We start from the raw sequence: 26,306 nt of genomic DNA, 5'->3' as shown, positions 1-26,306 counted from the left end.
ACCTTTAGGTAAGGTTATGAGGAAGCAGAAATGCAATAGATCTAGGGTTGGTTATGGGATTTTCTTGAGGGTGTGTATGGTGATAAGTTCATTAAATATTGTCATGAGGGATGTACAGAGGGAGAGTATGATAGCATGAGAGTACTTGGCTCAATTTATGGGTATAGTTCTTTATTGATTTTTAGCCTTTATATTGGAACAAGAGTACAACCACCTATCTCATTCTGGTTGTGTATGATCATGATTTCATGTTAGTAGCAGCCTGTCCTTTGAAAGGATTAGTGCATGGTGAAAGAGTATGGCCCATGAATATTTTATCGTTTTAGTGGTTAGAAAGTGTCACGATGTATCGTGAACCAGTGGTCATATGTTTCAGATGGGCGGGACTCAGTAGTTATTTGATTAAGACTTTTATGTCTCCAGATTGTTAGTCTTATTGGCATGTTTGGGATCGGTATTCTTTTAGGAGGCCAAGATACTAGGAGCATTTTAGACATGGACTGAGGGTCGGGAAGGGCATTCCAGACTCATGTTGTGGTCTCGGAGGCAATTCAGACTTATGTTGAGGACCTTGTAGGGGAATTCAAGACATAGGTCATGGGCCCAGTGTTCATGTTTGTTTATTTTTCCAAGTGTAGTTATTAGTTATCAGATCAGAGGTAAACCCGAGTGTAGTTAATGGTTATCAGATCAGGGGGAAGCTCGAGCGTGGTTATATGATAATCAAATCGAGAGTAGACTTGATTGTGGACAACAGATAGCAAGTATATTGAGATGAATGAGTGCTTGGGTTAGTCTTGTATGCGACCTATTAACTTCCGTTCGGATCTCGTCCGTGCATTTGTATGTTGAGTATTATTTTTGCATGTTTTGATGGTGTTCCTAGTCAGGGACTAAGGGTACGTACGACGAACAGATGATCGCCAGTCCTAAAGAATATTTCTAAAGTTTACAACTGAGGGCTTCCTGGTAGCTTATCGATATACTTGGCCATTTTGGGTGATGGCCAGGGTTAGCAAGGTAGCTTACAAGCTAGATTTGCCTAAGGAGCTCAGTCAGATCCACAACACCTTCCACATTTCACAGTTTCGGAAATGTGTAGCTGAGGATTCAACAATTGTCCCTTTGGAGGATATTCATGTGGATGATTGCCTGAATTCTGTTGAGAGACCGGTGGCGATTTTGGATAGGAAGACAAATACCCCACGCAAGAAGGAGGTGCCTTTGGTAAAGTTCCAGTGGCCGCATCAGAAGAGTTCCGAGTGGACATGGGAATCTGAGGCAGAGATGCGTGAGAATTACCCTGAGTTATTCGTAGTTAAGGACTTCGAGAATGAACTCTAATTCAAGTGGCGGAGAATCGTAACACCCGTTTCAGGTAAAATTTAATATTCAAATGATAATGTTTTTTGGGTGGCCACGGCGTAGCGGAGCCTCACCAAGGTGTGACATTATCTTTTGGGTCGCAGGTTTTTATGGGCTACCACGGTGTGGTCATGAGGCACCATGGTGTGGCAACCAGTTTTTGTGAAACTCTAATCCTTTGGGCTTTGAGCCCTATTTAAAGCACAATATGGCTAGGGTTTCGAGGTCATTCAGCATTTATCTCTCTTTTAAGCTCTAAAACCCTAACCCTAGCCTTCATCACTTTTGAAATTTCATTCTTCATACTTTGTTGGCACTTTTGAAAGAGAAGGAAACCCTTGGTGAGGATTACCATCTTGCAAGCAGCATATTCAACTTCTATGTAATGCTCGTGTTTCTTGGCTAACTACTAAAGATGATGTAATAGTCTAAGTTAACCTCTGTAACTCGTTTTAAAGTAATAAAGAGGAGTTATGTGAATATTATGTAAATTTTTTGCTTATTTACTTAATTATTATGATTTAATAAGTTAAGAATAAAAATAAGCATCAAAATAAAATGTCAGATAAACCCAATATCTATGTATAAAGTTGTAGTGGTTGAAATAAGGATTCCAGAGATATAAAGAATACCTAAATCTGAGTTATAACGAATGAGTTATGACATGTCGAAGTTTCACGACAAAACCGACACAACGCTATGTGACGTAAAAAGTAAATTTTTGTTAAAGTGCTTTTTAGCCTTAGTGATCTAAACAAAAATCGTAGAATACGTTAAACCGAGAGTGTCCATAAAAAGAATATCCTAATCTAACTTCGTATGAGTAAGTTATAATTTTTTGAACTTTTGACTTAGTAGTATGCAGCCCAAAACACGAAATTTAGATCGGGTGATTTTTTGCAAAACAATCTAAATGAGAATCAAAGATCTTGTTAATTGTAGTTTAACGGTAAAAAGACAGACGAAAACAGACGTCGGATGAAGAAGTTATGAATTTTTAACAGACTTTTCATGTCCCGACATGTTAAAAATATAACTTTAAAAATAGACTCAAAGTTAGCCAATAGAGTCTAAACGAAAGTTGTAGAGCATAGTCTCACCAACGCGTAGATAAAAAGAACGTAAAAAACAGAGCTCGTATGCATAAGTTATGATATTTTAAAGTTTGATAAATGGAGGTACGCCCAACATAAATGAGTATGCCCAGCGTAATCATGTTCGGGGTCCGAAATTGACCACGTAGCCTACTCCATCGAATGGTCGATGTGTGCTCGTATCCTTGATGCATCCGGTGCAATCTCTTAGTACGCCCAACGTACTCGGTGTATGCCTAGCATACTGGACCGCCTCGCAGTACGCCCAACGTACATGGATATTACGCCCAACGTAAATCGAGGTTCCAGCCCCTATAAATAGGACTTGAGGGCTGCTGGGTTTTTGTTTATTTCTTTTAAATCTTTCACCCCTAAACTCTCTCCTAAATTGCAAGAAATACCCCCAAAGCCTAGTATATCGTCTTAGTGTCCGAAGCAAGTCCCAACGCTCCGAAGTTCCTGAGAAAATTATATTTTCAAGCCGAAACTTTGTCCGCGTGAAGCCTGGTTTTTGAGAAAATATATCGGTTTCATCGAAGAATATTGTTTTAAGTAACGAAGTGTTGCCTGATTTTTGTTAAAACAAGTGAGTGTATAGTCACTTTCATCTTACACATAGATATGAAGTAGTTTCTATAAAATACGTGTTATGTGTAATTATATTTTTTGTTTATTTGAGATGAATGTTTTATACAGGTTTTAAACTGCATATGTATTTTTATCTTCAAAAATATTGGGTAAAACATGGGTAGATAGTTGATGTGTGATGAAACAAAATGATGAGAGGCCTCGATGTTATTGTGATTCAGTCATCTAGCGGAGTATGGATGACAACCATAGACTTTTCTAGATAGTCCTGTGGAACGCCGGAAGGCTCGCAACCTTTAGGTGTTCACGAGATTGGGTGTTCATTTACTAAACTCCATCCCCTACATGGTTGCCTTATTTGACATAAATTGTTGGGAAACCCCCAAATCAATGTTGTCGCCCGATGAAAATGTTTAGGCTAGGTCTCTTGTGATAGTTGTTTTAGAGACGTAAAGTGAGGATAACGGGAATGTGTAATCGGGTTATTATTGTTTGACGAAACTAATAAATTTAATTGTTGTGGGTTCAAAACCCTATATGCTCACCAAGCTCCCAAGACTGACCCACTCAGTTTTCTGTATTACAGGTAGTTGACCCCGAGCGTAGTTTGGAGGTTTAAGAGGGATTTTGATTTATAAGTCAGTAGTTGTAAATATCTGTTGTGAGGCTTATAATTTACTATTTATGCTTTTGGTCTGTCTTAGAACATTACATCCCGAGGTTTTTGATATATAATGAAAATATTTATTTCTTTAAGAAATGATTGGTTAAAATTTTATTATATTATTTTTAGAAACAAATTCCGCAACATCTTTTGGAAAATTACTTTGATTTTATTTTAAAAGCATAAACTAAATCGGTATTTTTTGGCCGAGAAAATTGGAGATGTTACAGTTGGTATAAGAGCATTAGTTTAAGCGAACTAGGAATTTGTAGGATTTATAGACTTAAACTTAGAATGTTAAGTGATGATTGTGAGATGAATGTCTACCATAGTTTTGACATGAGCTCTAGTATATTTTAGGAAAGATGCCTAAAATACTTTTATGTGCTAAATGTTATATGTTTTCCATATATGATATTATTTGTTCGGATCTATGGTCTGTTGCCGACCAGATCTGGAAACCTTATGTGTTTAGGATTCTAAGCGTATGACTACAGTATTCGAACTAGCATGTAAACGTTTCGGAGTGATATAGATGATTTAAATATCTATTGTGAATGACGATCTAAATTCACCTTATTCAGTGCATAGATCAAAAATTGCAAGAACTAGAAGCGGAGTTGGAAACGCAAACGGAAACAGGAATCAACAGCCTCAACCACTAGCGATTGAGCAAGTACCTATTGCAGTAGTAGTACTTGAGCCAATAACAATGGATGGGGTACAAGTGATGATTTAGACGATGTTGGATCGTCCAATGGAGGAAAATAGACGTCTTCTTCAACAGAATCGTGAAGAACTCACAATACCAATTGAACAGCCTGAATTGAATGAAGGGAAATCGGAAGGAGGAAAATTCAGTGGGTTTGTTGGCCAAGGCAACCCACCTATAGATAGACGAAAAAAACCAAGATGAAGGAAATGATGGACTTGGATGCAAGTACAAAGAATTTTGATCTTGCAAACCATCAACCTTCATTGGAAAAGAAGATCTGATCGGAGTTATGGATTGGATCTTAGAGATGGAATTGGCCTTCATGACATGAGGTTGCAAGGGAAAACTACAAACCACATATGTCGTACATCAGTTCAAAAGTGGCGTCGTTCGTTGGTGGAAAACTCTGGGGAAAACCATAAGCCTAATGAGCCACTACAACTGACATGGCCAAAGTTCTTAGTATACTTTAAACGCAAGTTCTGCTCAGCCTAAAATCTTCTAGAGCTAGAGAACCAATTCTTGACGTTGAAGAAGGACAGCATGTCTATTGATGAATACACCAATGTCTTTATAGAAAAAATGGAGCTTACTTTGTGCATCGTTCCAGACGAGCTGACAAAATTTGACCGGTATCCAAAGGGACTTCCATGGGAGTATGTTGTGCCAGTGCGACAAGCACCTACTCTGGAGGCACCTATTTGGGCTGCCAAGTCTGTTGAGGAAATGATCAAGGGAAGAACCGCCAACAAGGTTGAAGTTGGTGATAAGAGAAAGTTTGAAGGAACTTCAGGTTCAAGCAAGAAAAACAAAATTTTGAAGTCTGATTCGAACAAGTTTGGAGGAAAAGGAAGCGAGGCGAAATGGTGTGATAAGTGCACAAAAAAGCACTTTGGGAAGTGTAGTGAGGAGGTGACTTGCTACAAGTATGGGAAAACTGGTCATTATGCCAATGGGTGTCCGTCCAATAAGAGTGTATGCTTTGGATGTAACGAGAAAGGGCATATTTTGAAAGATTGTCCAAAAAAAAAGGAGGCAGCAAAACCCAACATTCCACCAAAACCGAAGGCGATAGCCTTCCACATGACACTTGAAGCTAAAAAGGAAAAAGCTAATGTCGCTTCAGGTACCTTTATTGTAAATGAATTTCCTGCCCAAATTTTGTTTGATTTTGGAGCCAATTACTCCTTTTTTTCTCATGAATTTGGTAGAAAACTAGCTTTGCCTGTTGATAGACTAGTTAATGCTTTAATAGTTGAGGTTGCTAGTGGCAAGTTTATACCTGTTAGCCACTGCATGAAAAACATCTTCATCAACTTGAATGAGAATAAGTTCTACGAGGAATTATTGCCTATTGTGTTAAATAGTTTCAACATCGTGCTGGGAATGGATTCACTTAGCGCCAATGATGCTGAAATATTATGCAAGAAGAAGATAGTAAGAGTAAACCCACCAGGGAAAGAGTCTTTTATGGTGTATGGGGACAAACGCAAACTAAATTCTAGAATCATTTCCATAATGAAAGCCAGAAAGTGTTTGGGCAAGGGATGTATATTATATCTGACATTCGTGATCGATGCAAAGAAGGAGAAAAAGGAGGTGCAGAGTATACCAGTGGTGTGTGATTATCCAGAAGTATTTCCTGGAGATCTTCCTGGATTACCCCCTGATCGACAAGTAGAATTCCGTATTGACTTGTTTCTAGGAACGATGCCAATAGCAAAAGCACTGTACCGATTAGCACCAACAGAGATGAAGGAGCTTATGGCACAACTTCAGGAATTATTGGATAAAGCTTTCATTATACCTAGTTCATCTCCCTAGGGAGCTTCAGTGTTATTCGTAAAGAAGAAGGACGGAAGCATGCGAATGTGTATTGATTACAAAGAGCTGAATAAGGCAACAATAAAGAATAAGTATCTGTTGCCAAGGATTGATGACCTATTTGATCAGCTGCAACGTTCAATCTATTTTTCCAAGATTGACCTAAGGTTAGGATATCATCAGCTAAAGGTAAGAGAGCAGGATGTCGAGAAGACTGCTTTCAGAACAAAATATGGACACTACGGATTTTTGGTTATGTCATTTGGACTAATCAACACTCCAGTAGCGTTCATGGATTTAATGAATAGGGTTTGTAAACCATTACTTGATAAATTTGTGACAGTGTTCATAGATGACATTCTCAAAAAGTCAGGAGGAGCATGACAGACACTTGCAAGAAGTGTTAGAAGTATTAAAGAAGGAGATGTTATATGCAAAGTTCTCCAAATGTGATTTTTTGATTCAAGAAGTCCAATTTTTGGGTCATGTGGTTAACCAAGAATGTATTATGGTTAACACAACTAAGATTGAAGCTATAACAAAGTGGGAGCAACCAAAGAGTCCCACGGAGATCCGAAGCTTTATAGGATTAGCTAGATATTACCGAAGGTTTATCCAAGGATTTTCTTCGATCGCTACTCCATTAACATCTTTGACCCACAAAGGAGCTATTTATAATTGGAGTGATAAGCACAAAGAAGTATTCGAGTTGCTAAGGAAGAAATTATGTGAAGCACCGATTCTTTCTCTACCCGATGGAGTTGAAGACTTCGTTGTCTATAGCGATGCGTCTGTTGTTGGGTTGGTTTGTGTTCTAACCCAAAGAGAAAAGGTGATAGCATATGGATCTTGACAGTTGAAGGAACATGAAAAGAAATACCCCATTCATGATTTGGAGTTGGCAGCGGTAGTTTTCGCTCTAAGGATATGGAGGTATTACCTCTATGGCACGAAGTGCAAACTTTTCACTGATCATAAGAGCCTCCAATATCTATTTAATCAAAAGGAATTAAATATGAGGCAACGACACTGGCTAGAGTTACTAAAGGACTATGACTGTGAGATACTTTACCACCCCGATAAAGCTAATGTTGTCGCTGATGCTCTCAGTAGGAAAGTCAATCTTGAAAGAAAAAGGCCAAGAGCGTTGAGAATAGAAGTTGTCTCGACAATTATGGAGTGTATCAAGAAATCTCAAAAATAAGCTTCAGAGAAGAATGACCGAAAGGAAGAATGTTTGGGTAAAACGTTAATGTTCGGTATAAATAGTCATGGACTGAAAGTACTCCAAGATCGGATTTGGGTACCTAAGTCAGGAAGAATAAGAGATCTTCTGATGGAAGAAGCTCACAAAACCATGCACTTGATTCATCCTGGGAGCACTAAAATGTATAGGTACCTAAAACCCTACTACTGGTGGTCGACGATGAAGCTTGATGTTGCAAAGTATGTGGCCGAGTGTGTGACATGTGCAAGAGTTAAGGCACAACATCATAAACCATTTGGGAGTTTAGAACCTTTATCCATACCGATGGGTAAATGGGAGGACATTGCTATGGATTTTGTCACTAAACTTCCCAGAACTAAGAATGGTCACGACATGATTTGGGTAGTCATTGATCGTTTCACTAAGAGTACGCATTTCATAGCAACCAATGAGAAATGGTCTATGGATAAGCTTGCAAATTCTTATGTGAAGGAAATTTTGAGGCTTCATGGTGTTCCACTAACGATTGTATCATATCGTGACAGCCGTTTAACCTCACAATTTTGGAGAAGTCTACAAGAGGAATTGGGTACGAAATTGTGTTTGAGTACAGCTTACCACCCGCAGACTGATGGTCAGATCGAACGAACGATACAAACAATCGAAGATATTCTGAGAGCATGTTCCCTAGAATTCCAAGGTAACTGGGATGAACATTTACCTTTGGTATAACTTTCCTACAGTAATAGTTTCCACTCGAGCATAAAGATGGCACCTTATCAAGCTTTGTACGGATAGAAGTGTCGTACGTCGTCTTGTTGGCTTGATGCTGTAGAAAAGCAGTTTATCAGACCTGAAATAGTCCATCAGACTGCTGATAAGTTGAAAGTGATTAGGGAAAGGATGTTAGCAGCTCAAGATCGTCAAAAGAGCTATGCTAACAAGAAAGAAAACCGATAACATTCGAAATTGGTGATTCAGTTTTACTTAAAGTCTCGCTGTGGAAGGGACTTAAAGATTTGGTAAAAGAGGAAAGTTGAGTCCAAGATTTATTGGACCGTTAAAAGTTTTTCAGAGGATTGGGAATCAAGCTTACAAGCAAGAACTACCACAAGAACTATACGGTATTCATAACACCTTCCATGTGTGTTATTTAAGAAAGTTCACGGGAGATGTTCCCGACATAATTCTAATTTCTGAATTAAGGGTGGATGAAAGTAAGAGGTTAATCATAGAACCGGAGGCAATCGTTGATCGCAAGACTAAGAAATTAAGACGCAATATGGTCAAATTAGTGCTTGTACGATGGAAACATGCGAATGGGCCAAATCTCACCTGGGAAACGGAGAGTGACATGATGAGTCGCTATCCACATTTGTTTGTTGATGTGTGATTCCAAGGACAGAATCATCCTAAGGAGGAGATAATTGTAATGCCCGTGTTTCTGGGCTAACTACTAAAGATGATGTAATAGTCTAGGTTAACCTTTGTAACTCTTTTTGAAGTAATACAAAGGAATTATGTGAATTTTGTGCTTGTTTACTTAACTATTATGATTTAATAAATTAAGAATAAAAATAAGTGTCAAAATAAAGTTTCAGATAAACCCAATATCTATGTAAAAAGTTGTAGCGGTTGAAATACGGATTCCGGAGATATAAAGAATACCAAAATCCAAGTTATAATGAATGAGTTCTGACCTGTCGAAGTTTCGCGACAGAACCGACACAACGCTATGTGACGTAAAAAGTGAATTTCCGTTAAAGTGCTTTTTAGCCATAGTTATCTAAATGAAAATAGTAGAATACGTTAAGCCGAGAGCGTCCATAAAAAGAATGTCCAACTCTGACTTTGTATGAGTAAGTTATAATTTTTTGAAGATTTTACTTAGCAGTATGTAGCCCAAAACTCGAAATTTAGATCGGCTGAAAAGATCTAAACAAGAATCTAAGATCTTGTTAATTGTAGTTTAATGGTAAAATGAACGACAAAAACAGACGTTGGATGAAGAAGTTACGATTTTTTGACGGATTTTTTCCTGTCACGGGCTGTTAAAAATATAACTATAAAAATAAAGCCAAATTAGCCAAGGGAGTCTAAACGAAAGTTGTAGAGCATAGTATCATTTACACATGGATATAAAGAACTTCAAAAACAGAGCTCGTATGCGGAAGTTACGAATTTTTAAATTTTGATAAATGGGAGTACGCCAAGCATAAATGAGTACGTCCAGCGTACTCGTGTTCGGGGTTTAAAATTGGCCACGTAGCCTACTCCATCGAATGGTCAACGCGTGATCGTAGCCTTGATGCATCCGATACAATCCCTTAGTACGCCCAATGTATTCGGTGTACGCCCAGCATACTGGACCACCTCACAGTACGCCTAGCGTACATGGATATTACGCCCAACGTAATTCGAGGTTCCTGCACCTATAAATAGGACTCGAGGGCAGACGGGTTTTTGTTTATTTCTTTAACATCTTTCACCCCTAAATTCTCTCCTAAATTGCAAGAAATACCCCCAAAGCCTAGTATATCGTCTTAGCACCCGAAGCAAGTCCCAACGCTCCGAAGTTACCAAGAAAATTATATTTTCAGCCGAAACTCTACCCACGTGAAGCCCGTTTTTTGAGAAAATATCCCGGTTTCATCGAAGAATATTGTTTTAAGTAACGAAGTGCTGCCTGATTTTCATTAAAACAAGTAGGTGTATAGTTAATTTCATCTTACACATAGATATGAAGTATTTTCTATAAAATATGTGCTATGTGTAATTATATTGTTTGTTTATTTTAGACGAATGTTGAATGAATGTTTTACATAGGTTTTAAACTGTATATGTATTTTTATCTACAAAAATGCTGGGTAAAACATGGGTAGATAGTTGATGTGTGATGAAATAAAATGATGAAAGGCCTCGATGTTATTGTGATTCAGTCATCTAGCGGAGTATGGATGACAACCACAAACTTTTCTAGATAGTCCTGTGGAACGCTGGTAGGCTCGCAACCTATAGGTGTTAATGAGCTTGGGTGTTCATTTGTTGTACTCAATCCCCCACATGGTTGCCTTATTTGACATAAATTACTGGGAAACTCCCAAAGCAGTGTTGTCACCCGATGAGAATCCTTAGGCTAGGTCCCTTGTGATAGTTGTTTTAGGGACGTAAAGTGAGGATAACGGGAATGGGTAATCGGGTTATTGTTGTTTGATCAAACTAATTAATCCCAAGCCTGGCCCACTCAGTTTTCTGTATTACAGGTAGTGGACCCCGAGCGTAGTTTAGAGGTTGAATAGGGATTTTGAATTATAAGTCAGTAGTTCTAAATATCTGTTGGAAGGCTTATAATTTACTGTTTATGCTTTTGGTCTATCTTAGAACATGAAATCCCGAGGTTTTTGATACATAATGAAAATATTTATTTCTTTAAGAAATGTTTGGTTAAATTTTTATTATATTCTTTTGGGAACAAATTCCGCAACATCTTTTGGAAAATTACTCTGATTTTATTTTAATATGATAAACTAAATCGGTCTTTTCTGGCCAAGAAAATTGGGGATGTCACATTCTAGCTTCTCTTCTGGACTTAAGAGAGTGCTGAAGACCCAATCTTTTCTTTGCTAGGTTGTTAGATCCTTAATTTCGGCCACTTTTCTTCATGTTTGGTGGGTTTTGGTAGGCGAGATCTCATAAAGCTTGCAAATTTATAATCTATATGCCATTTGGAGCATTTAACTTTATGGATCTGAAGTAGACTTGAGTTTTGAGGCCATGCTTGGAATCTTGGCCTTTCTGCCCATGTTTTTTCCTAAAAATGGAAAGGGCATGCATGCCCCTAAAGCTTTGATTTTTATGGTCCATAAGGTGTTGGAAACCCTTCTGGAAACTTTGGAGAAGTAACTCTAAGGATTAAGTGCTTAATGCGGGATAGGTACTTTATGCTTCCATTAAGGTCTTAGGGTTTTAGATCTTGAGTTATGGGCAAGGTTTAAAGGATAATGTTAGAAACTGTATCCATCAAGGTTATGTTTTGGACCTAGTTTGAGCTTGGGAAATCTTGGAATGGACTGGAAATTAGCTTAAGGAATTAAGTCATTATCACCATGGTGTGGTGGTCAGACTGAGCATACCTGTTTTGTCGTATTGCAACCACGATGTGGCGGTCAGCTGTAGGTTGATCATTTACTTTGACTATTTTGAGTATTGTGAGTAGTATTTGAGATTGGTCACTATTTGATGATTAGGAGATGGGTGGAGCTGAGATTCAGAGCAAAGACCTATTTAGCAATTTATTCTGACTGAGAGGTAAGTTTTTCTCACTGTACTGTGGGTCGAAGGCATCAAATTTGGCCCACCTGGTTATATATCCTAGTATATAGGAGGTTATTATAGTGATCTGTTAGATTTGTATCCTGTTATATAGGATGTTGTTATGCTATAGGGATCAGTTAGATCTGTATCCTAGTATATAGGATGTAAGTCCCAAACTATGGATCCAAAACAGTAACCAATAAGATAACAGCAATCAAATAGAGTGTTAGAAGGGGTAGAAGAAGAATCAAAGCAAGCATGCACACATTTATATCATATAAATGTCAAGTACACCCTATCACACATACACTGTTCATACGTACCTGACAAGATTGACACAACCATTTATATACACCCCACACCAACACATATGAGTGCAGCCGCACACACATGTACGGCCGCACACGGCATGTGCGGCCGCACACACAAACACACAGACAGTTCTACCATCATACCACTACACTATTGCTCTATCAACCTACCAAGCTCTATACAAAAGAATGCCTAGCCCAAACCACAAAAGTATAGCCTTTCAATCTCCCCCTTAGTTTGAGGCTACCATAGACTTGGTATTCATTATGAGAGTTTTTCAAACAGCTTTAGATCAGACTTTCCCATGGATCCCATCCAAAGTCTCCCATTAATGATTGTGGCGACCATTCCAGTATATTCTTTGGCAGCAGCCTCCATGACATCCTTTCGAACTATGATTTAGTGACGAGACAAAGTACGGATATCTCTTTTTATGAATCTTAGAAGATCCTTAGCACTTATTACCCTTAAAACTTGTTCTCGATCCTTGAAATTTATGGCAACAGTGGCAATTTCATCATCGTATGCTCAGAATTCCATATTATCAAGGTATCCCTCACGAAAGTGTTGAGGGATAGGAATTTCCTTTTGTTGTTTCGTTGCTGGCCATAGGATAATCTTCATAGGCTCGCCTGATTCAGGATCCATAATTTCCTTATCTTTTATGTATAAGGCTCTTGCAGTTTTCATTCTAGAGAAGTTGTCCTTGACCTGCCTGTCAAGAAATCTTTTGAGGTTTGACGCACTTGGATCTTCTGAAGGATTATGGAACGGGGCTCTTGAAAGTTCAGCAAGATCCAATTTATTCCATGAGTTAAAATCATGAATACTTTTGTAATACATAGAAACACCAGAATTCCTCTTTACAGCCCACATATTCAATTCAAGATCAAAAGCCCACATTCGGATTCCGGATTGATCTCCATACTCGTCACCAAATGCTTTTTGAGATCTGTCACAGTCAGCATAGGATCTTTAGCTTTGTGATTCTCATTCGAACTTTTCATAAATAGTAATCCTTCACTTTAGCTCGCAGTGACGGTTCTCTTCCCTTGTTTGATTGTGATGAGAGGTCTACTGTTTTCAGGTTCTTTCTCAAACTGAATTACAATGGTAGTTGTTCTAGGAGGAGGTGGATCAACTGGAAAGTCATCACGAGTAGATTGGGTGGGAGCCATAAGAGGATCTTCAATTCCGTGCGGCTGTTGAAACAAAGCATTAACCTTATCACCGAAGGCATCATACAGAATATTCTTCAAACTGAAGTAAAAAGTTGTGATAGAGCCAAGATTTTTCTGTAGATCCTTAATCTGTTTCGACTTCATTTCATCTCTTTCTTTGAGTTCTTCTATATAAGAAGTGTGTTGTTCTAGTAGAATGCTCTTCTCTATGAGTTCTTGATTGAGAATACCAATTTCTTCCCGAAGCAGTGACACTGAAGTCTTGTCATCACCTGGATGTTTTTTCCTGAAAGATATGCCTTTACCCTAGGAGGAAGAAGTCGAACTATTTTGAGCAAGGTGCTTGGCCAATCTGATCGAGGCTTCATCCAGTGAAGGTCGTGTAGGAGAATACTCTGGAATAGAGGATGAACCACCTACATCAAATATAGACTGTAGTAGTGGTAGTAATGATAGTAGTGGTGGTAGAAGTGGCTAAGATTGGTGGTACTTGGCTTACAGAGGGCACTCCCAGTCTTGAATCAGATTGACTTCCTTTCAAAGGGGACTGGGAGGTTTGTTGCTGTGTTGACTCACTCAAAAATGGAGCAGAAGTAGAAACAGTTGAATCAGAGGGAGAAATCTCTGAAATCAAATCCCTTTGACCTGAAGAGACCGCCATATGCTTGGAAGAGGAGAGAAAAATTTTGAGAGCGTTAACTTCTTCCCCAGTCTTGGTTGCTGGTTGAGCGACTTCATTGACCTTTTTAAAGCACCGGCTGTCAAACCCCGAAAATGGACCTAATTCATCATCATCATGATTGAGTTCAATGCTTGAAGGGAGATAATCACTGGTCCCAGTAAAATCTATCTCTTTCAGAAAGTCAACATCTTCATGAAGATCCTCATTGCCTTCTTCAAACTGAGTTTCAACTTCCACATTGTGTAGACGACTGTGTTCCCCTGCCACTATTGTTATAGGAGAATCACGAACCTCTTTAATCTCTGGCTCTGAAGTTGAAATCACAACATCATCAGTCTCTGTAGGATTAGATTGATTTTCTGAATCTGATTGATCACTATCTTCAGCAAAAATTCCAAATCTTATTAAAGGGAATTTCCCTTCAAAAACAAACTTTCCACCCATTTTCTGCTTCATCAATCCAAAAGCACTTGGACCGACAGACATAAGATCCAGTGTCTCATTTCCTCTTTAGAGCTCAAAGTGCATGCCATTGAAGATAATTTGAAGAAATCTCAGGTACATCAAAAAATTGTCTCTCTTGTTTCCTTCAACATTTAGAATCAATTCATGCAAGATAAATTTTGAAAAATTAAACTCGATCCCTGAAGCCAAGGTTGTAATGGCTCCTGTGTTGAACAGAGAGATTTCGTTTGGTCTTGATCTCCTTCCGGAAATACAGCTCACAAATACATGAGCTAAATATTTCCAGCAAGGAGGAAGAAGTTTCTTGATGGTAGGAGGAAATGATCATTTATACCCCATGTGGTCTAGAACATCTTGAGTTTCATACACGTCAATTTACATAGAATACTCAGGCCTATCATTGATTTGAAGTGATTCTCGAATAACACTTTCTGAGATCAGAATCTTCTTTCCTTGTATAGTTGCTTCAAGATCCTTTTCTTCCTTTTCATCTTCCTTGACTATTGCACTTCTCCAAAAGTCTTTGATCAAATTATGATAAATCATCGGACTAGTCGTCAAAGCATGAACTAGACAACATTTCTTAAGACCATCAACAATGAATTTTAGATCATTATGAGCAGCTGGAGGATTTTCAAGAAAGATTGTTGAGTTGTGCACCTTTGCAAATTCAAGTTCTCCCATGTTAATCTGAAAAACAAACAAGCATACATTAGGGAAAAAGTTTTCAATTTTTGGGTATACAACCATACACCTATATGCATCTACACACAGAGTGTGTAGCTATACACAGTGCATAGTCGTACAATTATTCCAACTATTCATGGTCAGCCACACACAATGAAGTGTGCAACCGAACACGCAATTCATAACTCAAAGGATGTGTGCACCCACACACGTCATCAGCCGCACACAAGGAGGTGTGCAGCCGCACCTGTCATCGCCACACACAAGGAAGTGTGCAGCCGCACACGTCATCAGCCGCACACCAGGAATTGTGCAGCCGCACACAGTCCAGCCGCACACGCGTGTGCGATTGCACATGGTGTGTGCGGTCTCACACACACAGTCGGGAATAAAAACCCTCGATTAAGCATCTATTCTTGATCGTTTTTGCATAAAAATCACATTGAGAGTGTCAATTTAGCAGTTCTTACAGTTATTAAGCTTTAATTTCTGGAAAAATGATGGATTTGGATGATTTTAAAGAGAGAGAGAGAGAGAGAGAGAGAGAGATGATAGTGTCTTGTGCGGTTAAACTTTAGGAAGGTTAAACAGTGAATGAAAAAAGAACCGCACAGCCCCTTTTTATACTTTTCACACTTGGGCTTCCATTTCCTTTTTTTTTTATTAAAATAAAATCCCAAGCCCAATACTCAAAAATTTTAAAAAATAAATCATTTTGAGGATTAAAATTTTTATATCGCTTCTAAATAAAAAATAAAATAAAAATAAAATAAAATAAGATGACACAAAATAAAGGAAAATAATAAAAATTCAATTCTAATACTAACTTTAATCCTCTAACTAAATATTGATTAACCTTTTGTGATGTGGGATCAAAGTTGTTAGAAAATCTTTTTTCAATTTATCAGTACCTCCCCTTTCATGAATAAATCTGGTCGATCACTAGTACTGTGGTCCACTTAAACAAAAAAAAATTGTGACAAATTTTGGACATGCTATAAGTGACAAGACAATTTAATCCTATATTCCTAGATAAAACTTCCTACGGACCATTTATCTGACGACGGCCAAGGATATTGTTGTCCACCTAAATTAAGTAGTGAGATCTATAGACAATCTAGAATTGTTCAATTTTAGATTTACAAGAACATGTTTCCTGCTTCCTAATATACCCCAATAATCAAGAACTTCTGCGATACTCCTTACTTTAGGTGAGCAGGCTATTATTCATAGAGATGATAGATTTAGATTATGATTAATTATAGTTGTAGAGGGATTGAGAAGTAGAAGGTTCCATATGTTGTGTACCAGGTCGGATTGTTAATTACACAAAGGAAACAACATATGGCTAACATATAGGAAGAATTTCATAGATATAATATGCATAGAAATAAATTTGTATATGTTGCAGTCCAGTTCGGATCTCTTCCAATCACGTAAAGGAGGAAACATATCACTAAAAGTAAGAAAGAAAGAAAATAATTTTCTATAGACCTACTTTATCGGAATTCCCCAATCTCTCCGTCAATACCGGAACTAAGGATAGAATCCGTACATCGAGGAAAAGTAAAAACACAGTTCTAGATACGGGTTCTTTAGTCTGACTGGTGGATTCTCATGTACATCTCCTTGCTCAACCTATTCGAGCGTCGTATTGTTAGGCTGAACGGATCTATCCAGGTCAAGATTTGTCAAGTCATTTGATTTCTTAGGTTCATCTTTGCCTAGTCAAGTCCATTAAATTCATCGTGCCTACCAGTGCATCGAACACAGAGCCTAGACAATTCAGCTTTGGTACTTTACACAGACCCTGATTGCCTGTTATCACCTATTGATATCACTTCCCAACTCATCATTTCATAGAAATACTTTGTTTTTTTTATTTTTTATTTTCTATTGTTTTTGGATTTTTTTTTATTTTCAATTGTTTTTGGATTTTTTTTTAATTTTCTAATGTTTTTGGATTTTTGAATTTTCTAATTTTTGTTTGTTTGTTTGTTTGTTTGTTTGTTTGTTTGTTTATTTCTTCCCCTAAATTTGTGCGTGGAAGAGAATAAAAATAAAATGCGCAAATTTAAACTATCCTAAACAAAAATTAATCCTCAACGCGAATCATTTTTAAAAAATTGACCAGCACATCGAATCAAGCTTTGTTAAACGGCTTGGAGAACAAATCCGCTACATTATTTTCAAGGCGAACCTGTTCTAGCCGAATGAGCGAGCGCTCATAACATTCTCTAATAAAATGAATTTTGATATCGATGTTCTTGGTTTTTGAGTGTTGGGTTGGATTTTTAGCAATTTAGATCGCAGCCTCATTATCATAGTATATAGGGTTTCTTGAAAATTCAAACTGTAATCCAACAGCTGATGTTGGATCCATATGACTTGAGAACAGCAGGCAGATACAGTTACATATTCTGCTTCTGCTGTTGAGGTCGAGACAATATGCTGCTTCTTGCATTGCCAAGACACCAGCCTATCTCCAAGAAATTGACATCCGCCTGAAGTCGATTTCCTATCAAGTTCACAACCACCATAATTGCTGTCTGCAAAAGCGTAAAGGTCAAATTCGAAAATTTTCAAATACTAAAGACCCAATTTTGGGCTGCCTTTGATATACCGAAAAATTCTTTTAACAGCAGTAAGATGAGACATATTAGGATTACCCTGGTAGCGCGCGCATTGACAAACCGCAAACATAATGTTTGGGTGACTCGCAGTCAGATACATCAGCGATCCAATCATTGATCTGTAGTACGTGTGATCTACAGATTCGCCTTTAAGATCGGGAGTTAGCAATGGTCTCTCCGCAATGGGCGTCGAAGCAGTTTTAGTGTCTCTGAACCCGAACTTCTCGAGCATATCGTCCACATATTTGGCTTGATGAATAAGGATCCCGGATGAACACTATTTGACCTGAAGCCCAAAAAACATGGTCATCTCCCCCAATGAACTCATCTCGAACCGCTTTTTCATGACGTCCTCGAATTCTTTTCAAAGTTGAGTACTCGTCGACCTGAAGATGATATCGTCCACATATATTTGGACAAGAATCTGGTCTGAACCGACATGCTTGATGAATAGGGTTTGATCGATAGTTCCGCGTGAGTAGCCATGGTCAAGCAAGTGTTGTATGAGTGTAGCGTACCATGCTCTGGGAGCTTGATGCAATCCATACAAAGCATTGTCTAACTTGTAGACATGATTAGGAAGTTTGGAGTTAACAAACCCAGGGGGTTGGTCAACATAAATCTCCTCTTTCACCTTGCCATACAAGAAAGTTGTCTTGACATCCATTTGGTATACAGTAAAGTTCATGTGAGAAGCGTAAGCGAGGAAGATACGTATAGCCTCCAAGCACGCAACTGGAGCAAAAACCTTTGTATAATCAAGACCCTCAACTTGTCTAAACCTACGAACCACCAATCTCGCCTTATTTCTTACAGTTACATCCTAATCATCTTGCTTGTTCCAAAACACCCATCTAGTGTCTAGAGATTTCTTGCCTTTAGGGAGCTCCACCAACTTCCAAACCCCAAGCCTTTCGAATTGATTAACTTCGTCATGCATGGCACCAACCCAGCTAGGCTCATTCAAATCCATGTCGACATTCTTGGGCTCTATTTGAGAAATAAAGCTAGAGTAGAGACATGTGTTGACGTCTCCACTTCAACTTCTCATTCGAACACCATCGTTCAGCTGGCCAATGACATTGTCTATCGGATGATTGCGTTGTATGCGAGAGGGAATTTCGTGACTGATGTCATTGAATGTAACAAGAAGATTATGGATATTTATGGCTCCATCATGTGCTGAAGAATCCATGGTAGATGTACTGGCATCATGTGGTGAATTTGCTACAAACTCATTTGCGATTTGTTCGGGAAAAAGGAGTTCCATTAGATTTTGAGTCACATCGGAAGAATCTTGGTTCATGAACTTTCTTTCAACTGGAGTTAGAGGAGTGGCATCATCATCTGGAGCAACTTGTGATGTTGGAGACTCTAGAGAAGCAGTTAAAACAAATGACTCCACCGGAAGATCAGTAATAGAAACCAATGGCGGTCTGTAGACAACCTCTTCCTCATCGTCTTCAATTGTAGTCTTCGAGCCAGATGAAGACCCAGCGTGGTTATTAGACGACACACAAAAAGATTTGAATATATATGTGTAATCAAACAACTAATTAGGACCCACTCTAGCATCTATCTCATTCTCTTCAAGCCAACAAACATCGAAAGACTCCATAATTTGTTTTGTCTTCTTGTTGTATACCCGGTAAGTAGTACGAGCAGCGTAACCAACAAAATAACATTCATCAGCTTTGGCATTGAATTTAGGGTTAGATTCCAAGTGAAGAAGGGTGTAAGAGCAACCAAATACTCGGAAATGGCTGACAGATGGTTTGTGTCCATAGAGGATCTCATATGGAGTCTTCATCTGGGCTTTGTTGATCAGGACACAATTTTGAACATAACAAGTTGTGTTGATCGCCTCCGCCCAAAAGAAAACTGGAAGTTTAGAATCACAAAGCATCGTCCGTGCAACGTCTTGCAGTGTTCGATTCCTCCGTTCAGCAACACCGTTTTGTTGTGGTGTTCGGACGGAGCTAAATTGACGCAATATCCCTTTCTCAGTGCAAAAATGATCAAGAACAGCGTTCTTGAATTCAGTTTCATTATCTGTACGAAGCGCCTTCACTTGGTGGTTGGTTTGGTTCTCTATCATCATAATGAACTTCTTGATAAGATTGGCTATCCCAGCTTTGTTGGAAAGAATGAAAACCCACGTGAAACGAGATAAATCGTCTATCACAATGAGATAATATGAATTCCGATTGATGTTGAGGACGTTGACCGGACCAAACAGGTCCATATGCAACATTTGGAGCACCTGACTAATGGAGTTGACCTGCTTTGGCAGATGTGGTTTCCGATGGTGTTTTCCTTGAGCACAAGAAACACATTTCTCAAAAGTAATGAAATCTATGACAGGAAGTCCACGGACCATTTCGTTCTTAGCAAGACGATTCAGATTCTTTGCATTTGCATGACCGAGTCAACGATGCTACAACATTGCCTTATGCTTTGAGACTTTTGAAAAGAGACAAGTGACTTAATTGGGAACATTTTTGTTCATGTCGATAATAAAGGCATTCCCATCCCGCTTTGATTTTACGAGAATCCACTCTTCCGGAATGACAATGCCCGACTTTAAGATCATACATTCTTTATCTGTGAAGTGAGTTGAGTAGCCTTTGTCGCAAATATGGGACACGCTTAACAATTTGTGCTTTAATTCATGGGCATAATTAACATTTTCAAAACTTAGCACTCCATTTGAAACAGTTCCATTCTGAGTTATCTTTCTGCCTTCACCGCCCGCAAAGGAGACATATCCCCATTAGTTGTCTAAATGTCGCATAGTTGGGATATAACTCCAGTCATGTGCCGGGAGCAGCCACCGTCGACATACCAAGTTCTGACGATATTCCTCCGCAACTGTCCCTACACGATGAGTGGAATTATTTAGATTTAGGAACCCAGGTCATCACAATCCTGGGTTTAACCTTTACTTTCACAGATTTTTCATTTGAATCTTCCTTTTCATTAGATTTAGTGGTTAATGGTGACTGATCTGAATTCAATTTTGGGACCCACATAAAATTAGGTTTTGAAACTTTATTAGTTTGCTTCAAACCGGTGGATTTTCCACTCAAAGACCGGTCCTGCCCTTTGACAAAATCGATTTAGGCTTAGCCTGAGTTAATTTTGGCAAACTATTATTGAATTTATGGAAAACCTGTTTAGTCTTTTGAAAATTTGCCATTTTCTTGTTTGGATTTATGTTCAAGTCACCATTCCGAGAACGAATTCTGGGGGATTTTCTAGTTAAAGATCATCCCCGAAATTCATTCTCTCCTCTTTTTGATGTGTGAGATACAAACATCCGGTTTAAACAGTTTCTTGCAATGTGTCCAGTAGTGTCACAGTTAAAACTGACATGTTTATTATCATTGTTTTTTGACATTATTTTTGATAGATTTCTTTTTTTTTTTTTTATTTCTAACACTTTCACATTTGCAAGAACAATCATAGGATTTTGAAGTAAATGTGGAAGGTGTAGAAGCATTTAAATCAGACAAAGATACATTCTCAGACAACGCATTATCAGTTGTAATCTTATCATCAGAAAAAACAATACCATCAGACACAAAATTGTTTAAATTCGAATTGAATGCAGACTCATTACACAGACTCACACCAAACTTTGACACATCATCATTATTAGAGTTAAGAACATCAGACTTTTCATCTCTTTGCTCCCCCTGAGCTATGGACTTATCTGCACTCATATTTGAAATGTTAGTATCCAAAATTTTATTATTTAACTGTATCGCTTGCTCAGAAGATAACTTTCCATATACCATGTAAGGTTCTCTGTCAATTTCTTCTTGAGACAAAGGAATAGCAGTGTAATTATGATTGAAAGGAGGGGGACACTCTCAAATCCTATTCCAACTTTTATCTGATTTCCATGAGTAATATCTCTCCAGTGCATTTGTCCCTCGGTCATTTTTGCAATACTTTCACATAACCCATCTAATTTTTTAACGTTAAATTTAGCACTTTCAAAACGTGTTTTCAATGAGTCAAGTTCAGCGGTCACAACTTCAAATTTTTATTTGATATGTTCATAGTTCTCACATTTGTTGTTGTAATCCTCTTGTAATTTCCTAAAGTCCATTATTTTATTTTCTAGTTGAGTCTTTAAGGGCTTTTGGTTTTTTTTGGTTTTTCGTAAGTGTGTATCCCTCATATTTTAAGTCATCGTTCTCTCTCTTGATTAACTCTATTGATTCTTGCAAAAATTTTTATAGTTTTAGAACAAGATGGAGAGCAACCAGATTCACTTACCTCGAGTTTAGATGGCTCAGAAGTGGTTTGCACCATGAAAGCAAACTGGAGGTTCATCATGTCTTCTTCAGGATCTATCTCTTCCTCTTTCTCTTTGCAATCCTCGATTTGGGCCAAATAGGTATTTTCAGGTCCTGAAATAATTAGGGCCTGAATTTTATCTTCTCAATCAAATGATTGAGCCACCATTGCAAGATTAGCAGATTGATTGGTTGATGCAGATCCTTTGATGTTGTTGTGGACATATGTAATTGGCACCACGGTTCGATCAGCATTTTCCCTTCTGGCAGGCTTTGGAAATTCCCTAGCAAAGTGAATTGGCTCATGGCAATTGTAGCAGCGAAGTTTGCCTTTGTTGAATCCGACCTTTTTGTCAGAATTCACACTCCAGTTATTTTTGCGAGTTTTCTTAGAAAACTACTTTGCCCTGAACACAGCCATGGCCATCTGCCAAGTTATATCCATATCTTCTACATCTTTAGGATGAATCTGATCAAGGTCAGCGAACAAAAGTTGTGGAGAGAGTTCTCCAGCCATAAATGCATTGTAGAAATTTACCGAACTTGTGACAAGAGCCATATTTTCTTCCTTTTCTTTCATGATTGACATCTGAGAACTGAAACCATGAGACTGAGGAGGTACAACCTTAGACGAACCAACACTGGGATTAACTTATTGAGAAGTGATGTGAGGTTGAGGAACTTGAACTTTCTGCATGGAAGGAAGAACATAGGATGTAGGTTAAATCGGTTGATGAGTCATGAAAGGTTGAACTTGTGGAACATGGGAAGTTGGGGTAACTTGAGGAGCTTGCATAACAGTGAAGCTTGAAAAATCATTGTTGTTTGTGTCTTGTATCCCTAGATTCGTAGTAGAATAAGAATTAACATGATTAATTTCCCTCTACTTGTCATCAAGATCACAAGCCTTGATGATAGCCATAGTCTCTGCCAGACTTAGCCTGTTTAAGTATTTTGTTTACTTGATCACTGAGACATTCATATCCTAGGATTTTGGAAGGGAGTTTAACAACTTCTTGTTGATTTCTGATCTTGTTACTGAAACACATGTAGAACTCATTTCTGTGGTGAGAGTAATGAACCTCTGGAGCTGGTTTTCAAGAGTTTTGGATAGGACATAGTTGAACATGTTGAACTTTTGTTGAAGCATGTCCTGACGACTCTGCTTCATATCCTCATTACCCTCATAGACTTCTATTAATGCTTCCCAAAGTGCTTTCGCAGATGTATACTCACGGAAACCCTGAGCGACTTCTGGAGATAAAGCCATTGTAAGCGTAGTAAGGGCTTTCTCTTACTCTTCGACCTTTTCAAAATCCTCATCCGTATAATTTTCAAACCGTTCGTCGACAATTGTTTCATCCACTACAGTAGTAATTCGAATTGGTCCCGTAAGTATACTGCACCAAATCTTGAAGTCTTTCATTTTAATATACTTCTTGATCCGATATTTCCATTCCGGAAAACCTTCAGCATTTAAGAGTCAGGGAATTCGAGAAGTTGTTCCCATGATGGTGTCAAGTTCCTGATGAACTATCATGCTTTGATAATCCATTTGTTTAAAGATTTGAATGAGTGTAACCGCACACACTGCAACCACGCACTGCAACAACACACTCTAACCGCACACACTAACCGCACACACTGACTGCACACTCCAACCACACACATTGCCTACACAATCCAACCGCACACACTGGCCGCACTCCTGACCACACACCTGACCGCACACCTTCAAACTACTTCAACCGCACACCTTCAAAGTACAACCGCACACCCAACAATTTCAACCGCACACCCAACAATCTCAACCGTACACCCAACAATCTCATATTTTTGAATGAATTTTGATTTCAAACTATCAAAAACAGTGATTAACAATAGTTCCTTGATTAAATAGTATGAATTTACTACAGAAATGGTAAAATTTCTCAACCACACACTCCAAAATGCTTCAAATTGATACTGAATTGGCTCTGATACCAATTGCAAGTCCCAAACTATGGATCCAAAACAGTAATCAATAAGATAAAAACAATCAAATAGAGTGTTAGAAGGAGTAGAAGAAGAATCAAAGTTAGCATGCACACATTTATATCATATAAATGTCAAGTACACCCTGTCACACATACGTTGTTCATATGTACCTGATAAGACTGACACAACCATTTATATACACCCCACACCAACACCTATGAGTGCAGCCGCACACACATGTACGGCCGCACACGGCGTATGCGGCCGCACAAAAATGTGTAGCTGCACAAACGTGTGTGGCTGCATACACAAACACACAGACAGTTCTACCATCATACCACTACATTATTTCTCTATCAACCTACCAAGCTCTATACAAAAAGAATGCCTAGCCTAAACCACAAAAGTATAGCCTTTTATAGGATGTTGCTATACGATAGTGATATGTTGATCTGGATTGTTTATTTGCTGAGTTGTTATATTCTATCTGTTATGTATATGTTGATATAGTATGGTTGAGTTGAGGCAATTCTGCTCTGTACAGAAGCCAACAAACCTAGGAGCAGACCAAACATAAGCTATGGGCCAGTAAGGCAAGCCAAACTTATGTTGTGGTCTCGAGAGCAAGCCAGACGTAACATGTGGGCCAATAAGGAAATCCATACTTATGTTATGGGCTCGGGGGCATGCCAGACATGAGTTGTGGGGGCCGGAAGGCAAGCCCGACTCATGTCGTGGGCTCAAGGGTAATCTAGTCTATTAACTGTGGACCAAGTATGCATGTTGTTATTTGTTTGTGTGGTGGTACTTTGGGGGAACTCATTAAGCTTCGTGCTTACAGTCTAGTTTATTGTTTCAGCTATTTCAGATGATCGTGGCAAGTGAAGGTGTGATCGTGCACATCCTTCAGATTTTTTGTCATTGGATTTTAGGACATTTTGATTTATGAATTATACTTTTGAAATAATGTTTTTATAAGAAATTATTTTCTTGGGGTTGTTTTTAAAAAGATAAAATTCTACCCTGATACTTGGGGTGTTATAGTTCATCAAGTTAGTTTTCTACCAGGGTTATTTCCCACGGCTTCTTACCGACTCTGCTTCATCTATCTCTCATCGGCTTCTTCTTTTCTAGAATGTACTCCGTCATATCTTCACAAAACAATTTACTCTTTTATCTTCTACCATATCGCTACTCCACTCAAGTAATGATAAATTCCGATGTCATTGGTTCTTCTCGGCATAATCAAACCAACTTTTTGCCAGCTAATCTCTAATGGTAGGTGGTGGAGCCGATAATGTGTCCTTTGCAAATGATACACCGTTTCTACGCATGATCGGGTAACGTGTCCTATCCAATATCTTTTACTCCATCGAAGCCCCTCCTCTGGTGAGCTACCACTTTGATATCTAATTTGATATATAGGTATAACTCTTCTTACTCTTATTTGTAAACTCTCGGTCCTTCTTTTGTGATTTTTGGAATTTCTTCCCACCGATTGCGTCTTCTTCTTGCTTTCACTCCTGAAAAACTTCATGTGATGAAAAAATTCTCGATTTTATGTCATCTTCACTCATCTGTTTCTGTATTCAATTAGGGCTCTACGCGTTTTCTCCAACTCTCGTATTCCTGTTTTTCGTTGTTAGGGTTATTTCTTTTTTATTTTTATGTGATGTACATGTCGTCGGAGATGATGAAGTGCAAAATCTTCTAGTGACTTCCATTCATGTTCGCTCCGACTACCGCCACAACCTATGAACTAATCTTGGTCTCATCTATATATGTCTACACCATCACTACAGAAAGATTGAAGACTGATAAAACTAGCTACTAATTCTGGTCTATTAGGTGCTCGATATAATGTCGAGGTGAGTTACATCTTATTGTTTTTTATTTTTATTCAATGATTTTGATTGAATATTTTTTCAATGATTCAGTTTCAATTCCTGTTCTTCGTGAGGGGTACATATTCTGTTGATTTTGTAATTTTTTATAATTTCTTTTAAAGTTATGGTTATGGTAGCAATCAAGCATATATCTTTACTTATGGATATGAAAAGAGTCTCAAATATCTCATAACACACATTCCCAAATGATGTTAATCCATCTTCATGTATGCTAATACAAAGTTTGTTTTAGAGCCTTTGTGGTGTCATTATCACCTCCTATGAGATCATATTTCCAATTTTACCCCTATTAACAAATTAAGAAAGATATGCAACTTTCATGTCTGAGCATTACCATCGATTTCTCTCATCAAAATGGGTATTGCATGTATCTCCAATATGATG

General features: G+C 38.3%; 1 protein-coding gene across 1 annotated transcript; it reads left to right on the top strand.

Annotated features, from left to right (window-relative positions):
- The first annotated feature begins 1,002 nt into the window (after nucleotides 1-1,002).
- Nucleotides 1,003-1,344, top strand: LOC145009934 (uncharacterized). The gene has a single exon (XM_078968546.1). It carries the CDS (start codon nucleotides 1,003-1,005, stop codon nucleotides 1,342-1,344), a length of 342 nt encoding a protein of 113 aa, XP_078824672.1.
- Nucleotides 1,345-26,306: the final 24,962 nt, after the last annotated feature.

The sequence above is a fragment of the Lactuca saligna genome, chromosome 8 (assembly GCF_052625555.1).
Source record: "Lactuca saligna cultivar CGN05327 chromosome 8, ASM5262555v1, whole genome shotgun sequence".
Taxonomy (NCBI): Eukaryota; Viridiplantae; Streptophyta; class Magnoliopsida; order Asterales; family Asteraceae; genus Lactuca; species Lactuca saligna.
Note: the sequence above shows the minus strand (reverse complement) of the source record. Positions and strands in the feature narration are given on the sequence as shown.

Coding starts and splice junctions, on each gene's coding strand:
- LOC145009934 (XM_078968546.1), top strand. CDS start 1,003: ATGGCCAGGGTTAGCAAGGTAGCTTACAAGCTAGATTTGCCTAAGGAG.